The 5,803-nt window shown below is 41.6% G+C and overlaps 1 protein-coding gene across 1 annotated transcript; it reads right to left on the bottom strand.

The window, feature by feature from the left end:
- Positions 1 to 1,424: 1,424 nt before the first annotated feature.
- On the bottom strand, positions 1,425 to 1,721 carry LOC105719524 (cystatin-B-like). The gene has a single exon (XM_012455618.2). It carries the CDS (start codon positions 1,719 to 1,721, stop codon positions 1,425 to 1,427), a length of 297 nt encoding a protein of 98 aa, XP_012311041.1.
- Positions 1,722 to 5,803: the final 4,082 nt, after the last annotated feature.

Raw genomic sequence — 5,803 nt, 5'->3', positions numbered from 1 at the left:
TTAGAAAATATGCACTGACCCCATATTGTCTATAGAGTTTTGACTATAACTTCATGTTTGACAATAAATAGCAGATGTGCTGATTTAAATGCTTTCAAATGTTTTCCAAATTTCCATGAATACCACTTAACTTTATCATTATTTTTTGAGATGAAGTCTCACTCTATAGCCCAGGCTGGAGTATAATGCTGTGATCTTGGCTCACTGCAACCTCTGCCTCTTGGGTTCAAGGAATTCTGCTGCCTCAGCCTCCCGAGTAGCTGGGATTATGGCATGCGCCACCACGCCTGGCTAATTTTTATATTTTTAGTAAAGACAGAGTTTCACCATGTTGGCCAGGCTGGTTTCAAGCTCCTGACCTCAAGTGATCCGCCAGCCTTGGCCTCCCATATTGCTGGGATTGCAGGCATGAACCACCGTGCCCGGCCAAATATAACTTAACTTTAAATAAGGAGTGGACATTTTGTACTAATCTTGATTATTTTATCCTTTGTTCATCAAGCTTTCTAAAATATTTCTGAAATATCTTTTTTTTTTCTTTTTTTTGAGACGGAGTTTAGCTCTTGTTACCCAGGCTGGAGTGCAACGGTGGGATCTCGGCTCACCGCAACCTCCGTCTCCTGGGTTCAGGCAATTCTCCTGCCTTAGCCTCCCGAGTAGCTGGGATTACAGGCACGCGCCACCATGCCCAGCTAATTTTTTGTATTTTTAGTAGAGACGGGGTTTCACCATGTTGACCAGGATGGTCTCGATCTCTTGACCTGGTGATCCACCCGTCTCGGCCTCCCAAAGTGCTGGGATTATAGGCGTGAGCCACCGCGCCCGGCCTTGAAATATCTTACTGTTTAGTAGCTTATGATACTCTAAACCAAATCTTGTGGAAATCAGATCAGTTTTGTTTTCAAGGTCAGAAGGAGAATAACAGTGGCAGAGTTAAAAAAAAAAAAAAAAAAAAAAGTTTATCAAACACACTTGGACTCTGCTATGGCTAGAGAGTTATTTGTTGCCTAAAGCCATGCTGTTTAGTCAGGCACCCAGGTTCTGGCTGACAAACACAAAAGAGCCGAGCTCCTGGAAAAGGCCAAAGGGAAAAGCATTGCCAGAGATGCTAACAGATACTCTCACCTGCTGCTCAGTGTCTCACCTCTATTCATACGTTTTTTTTTTTTTTTTGCAAGGATTTTTAAAATATATATTTTCTAAAAATGTTTTGAAAGTAATTAAGATCCCTGATTGGAAGGGGGAAAACATCAACACAATAAAATTTAGGAACAGAAATGCAGGAGCAGCTGCTGCACCCGGCCCCATCCACCCGAGGGGCGCAGCCGGGAGACGCTCATTTTATGATCCCAAGTGCACGCTCCGGGCGACGCAGAATCACAATTACCAGCCTTCGGGTGGAAAGACCCTGTCCAAAGTCAGGGTCAGAAATAGGACAGCTCATCGTGCTTAGCTTTGTTGGTCTGGTAGTCAGACAAGGTCAAGGGCTTGTTTTCGTGAGGGAGACTTCGGAATACTCGCAAGCGGACAAATTCGTCGTCACCAACATGCACCTTGATGGAGTAGTTCGTCCCCGCAACCACCTGGCTCCTGAAGGACACAGCCTTAAACACTGGGAACTTCTTGTTTTCTTTTTCTTCAAGCTGGGATCTCACCTGGTCGGCGATGTTCTGGGTCTCGGCGGTGGCCGGCTGCGCGGCGGAGGGCGCCCCGCACATCATGGTGGCGGCGGCAGTGGGACTCGGCGAAGGGACTGGGCCTATTCATACGTTTTGACACACTGATTTTCATAGATATGCAAGGAAGATCCCTGACCCCTAATCATTTATACTCGTTTGTCCAAATGACTATGTACTAGCAGAACACCCTCACAGACTTCTCGATATTTCACCCGTCTGAAAATAAAGGAGCTTCTCTATTTTCCCAGGGACACAGGGAGAAGAACTTACTGTAGAAGAATGTTGAAGAACTAGGAAGTTGTGTGGCAGCCACACCACCCCTACTCACTCTATAAACTAACTCAAAGCTACACTAAGAAGATCGCATTGAATTTTATAAAATTGAAACATCTTTCAAGCTTATAGCTCATAAATAAACATACTGATGTTCCAGCATGGGTGGAAACTTAGGTGAAAACTTACGGTGACTGGACTCCTTGAGCAGTAGAAGCAGTTATTTTAAGAACAAGGGCTGGTGGGGTGCAGTGGTGCACACCTGCAATCCCAGCACTTTGGGAGGCTGAGGTGGGTGGATCAGGAGGTCAAGAGCTCAGGACTAGCCTGGCCAACATCGTGAAACCCTTTCTCTACTAAAAATACAAAAATTAGCCAGGCATGGTGGCATGCGCCTGTAATTCCAGCTACTTGGGAGGCTAAGGCAGAGAACTGCTTGAACCCAGTAGGTGTAGGTTGGAGTGGGCCAAGATCACGCCACTGCACACTCCAGCCTGGGCAACAGAGTGAGACTCCATCCCTCCCCAAAAAAAGAACAAGGCCTGCTAGCAAAGCAAGTTTATGCTGATTGCTACCAACTAGACCTTACAACTTGTTTCTTTATTGTATTGTTTGGTAAGTGGGTCTTGCCTCAATTATGATTCTGTATCTTTGTGCCAGATTGGAATCAAGGAAAACGATGCTTTGTTTCTAGCTGTGTGTGCTCTATGTCTCTGTCCTTCTGTTTCCCCATCCATAAAGACATTTCAACCTTTCATGGCAGTTAACCAATTTCAAACATCTCTCAGGTCTCAGACTAAAGGAATGATACACATTTAAAATTATTCATATGGACTTTGCCATTCGCCACTGTTTAATTTTAGCAATTTTTATGAGCACTTAAATGTAATAATGCATTTCATGTAATAATAACACTTAATTATTATGCATTATTTATTCAATGATCTCATGGTAGCTTATAAACACTAATTAATTGAGATTTACAAAACCCTGTGAAGTTCAAGTACAATGGTGATGTGCATTTACCCACTTATTTCTCTAAATGCTGCTTTGAAGTCTTTGAATGTTTAATTAGTGAATATAACTCAAGCTGCTATCTGGGAAACCTGAAGTAGACACATCTTTTATCTTTTTTTCTGTGACTTCAAATAAAGTTAGCAATGATTTCTGGATACAAAAAATATATATTCCAGAAATTTTGACTTAGGGTTGAAACTACATTCTTAGAAATTTCAGATGAGAGAGAAAGCTATCCTGACAGCCTGATGAAAATGATAATAGTGAAATAGCTCATTATTCCACTACAGCATTCTCCGCAGTGGTCGGGGTGCACTGACTTCATAAAGACTTTATTGAGCCTAATATCTACTTTTCACACTTTCTCTGATTCTCTCTTTTGACTTTGTACCCGAAATTTAAAGAATAGACTGTTTTATAATGAGAGCTATGGGCTCTCAGACCTAGGCTCTTCCACATCTGTGATTTAAACCTTTTATTTCACTTCATTGAGTTTTTTTCTATAAAATTCAGGCAAAATAATACACACTCTACTATCTCAACATTATAGCCATTATAAATGCAATACTATGTATAGTGCTTTCTCTGAGTCCCGGCTTGGTTCGTATTCATTCGACAAATATTTATTCAATGCCTGTTATGTGCCAGTCTCTGTTCAAAGGGCTTGGAATATAGCAGCAAATAATAAAGAAGGAATGAACGAGTAATTTGTCCTCATGAAGCTTATAATCCACTGGGTAAAGGAGATAAACAAGTGAAATATATATAATGTGTTAGACGATGCTGCAGTTTGAATGTTTGCCCCTTCCAAAACTCCTGTTGAAATTTAATTGCCATTGTAACAGTATTAAGAGGTGACCCCTTTAAGAGGATGATTAGGCCATGAGGGATCTGCCTTCAGGGGTGGAATTTATGACTTTTTATAAAAGAGTAGATTTGGGCCCCCTTTTGTCTCTTTGTTCTGCCTTCTGCCATGTGTGGACAAAGTGTCCTCCCCTCCAGAGGATGCATCATTCAAGGTACCATCTTGGAATCGTAATTGCCAAACCTGCTGGCACCTTGATATTAGAGTTCCCAGCTGCTGGAACTATAAGCCAATACATTTATGTTCATTATAAATTATCTAGTCTGTGGCATTTTGTTATGGCAGCACAAATGAACTAAGAAATAAGGTGATAAATATTTTGGAAAATTCTGATTCCATAGAAATTCTACCACTTATGAGCTATGTGGCCTTGAGAAAATTACGTATACCTTGGTTTTCTGACCTGTGATATGAGGAAAAATTAGACTACTTACATGTCAGGGTTGTTTTGAGAATTTGTATCTATCTAATCACAAATAGTCCAGTTTGCTCTTCTAGTAAGATTTAGCGAATTGCAACAAATTTATAGTCACTATGCTAACAAGAAAGTACAGGGACTTTCTTTTTCTTTTATTTTTTGAGATAGAGTCTTGCTCTGTTGCCCAGGCTGGAGTGCAGCAGTGTGATCTTGGTTCTCTGTAACCTCTGCCTCCCAGGTTCAAACAATTCTCCTGTCTCAGTCTCTCGAGTAGCTGGGACTACAAGTGCATGCCACCACACCTGGCTGATTTTTGCATTTTTAGTAGAGATAAGATTTCACCATATTGGTCAGGCTGGTCTTGAACTCCTGATCTCAGGTTATCCACCCGCCTTGGTCTCACAAAGTGCTGGGATTACAGGCATGAGTCACCGCACCCTGCCAGTAAACGGACTTTCTGCGACATGCTGGTATTCTTAGAAATAAGATTTCAACCCAGGCAGCCTGATTTATGGTTTCTGCACTTAACTACTGGCCTACAATACTTCTTACCAACAATCATAGTTAGAGCTTCACATGCATAATCTCATTTAATCTACCTAAGGACCTTATAAATAATAGGAAACGTGACGGTCGCGGCTTCACAGGCTCCTCCTTTGAGCTAGTGAGGCACCATCACTATCCTTTAGAGATCTTCGATCCAGCTCTGTGGGGCCTCTCCAAGATTCAGATGCGAATTACTCTAACCTTTTCTCTATGCGCTTCTTATCTTTGAGGTGACAGGGCTTCCTGCAGTTGCGACCTGTGTGTTATTTCAGCATCCTCTTCTCATTTTTCAAAACATTTTGTTCAAAGGGCTTGGACCAAGCTCTGTGTTATTTCAGTGTCCTCTTTCCACTTTTCAGTTTGCCAATATTGTTTGATCAGGAAATACCTACCGTAGTTTTTGTTTCTCTGCTTCAACCCACAATGATTCTGTACTTAGTAGTAAAAGTGGTCCCTCTAAAAATACACTACAATGATGAACTATTGGGATTGGCTTAGTGATGTCCTTGGCATTGAATGAAGGCTAAACATATGCTGATCAGAAGGGGAGTACTAGCAATCCGCAGCCTGCAGTGATCAAGTGCTGACTCAAGCACACACCTCACACTTTCTAACATAATAGTCCTTTACGTAGATGGCTAATGATTTATTTAACCAGTCCTTTGTAGGTGTAGTAGTTCTCAATTTTTCACTATGATAAAACCATAAAAAACATATATAATATATATAACTGTTGCTTTAGGATATCATTTAAAAACTAATGCTTTTTTTTTTTTAAAAGATGGATTATTGCTCTGTTGCCCAGGCTGGAGTGCAGTGACACTATCTTGACTCACTGCAACCTTCACCTCCCGGGTTCAAGTGATTCTCCTGCCTCAGCCGCCTGAGTAGCTGGGACTACAGCTACATGCCACCACGCCAGGCTAATTTTTTAAATATTTTTTAGTAGAGACGGGGTTTCACCATGTTGACCAGACTGGTCTCAAACTCCTGACCTCAGGTGCT

This window comes from Aotus nancymaae, unplaced genomic scaffold, assembly GCF_030222135.1.
Source record: "Aotus nancymaae isolate 86718 unplaced genomic scaffold, 86718_ANA_hifiasm-v0.15.2.pri h1tg000012l, whole genome shotgun sequence".
Taxonomy (NCBI): domain Eukaryota; kingdom Metazoa; phylum Chordata; class Mammalia; order Primates; family Aotidae; genus Aotus; species Aotus nancymaae.
The sequence above is the reverse complement of the archived record's forward strand: the minus strand, read 5'-3'. Positions and strand labels throughout refer to the sequence as shown.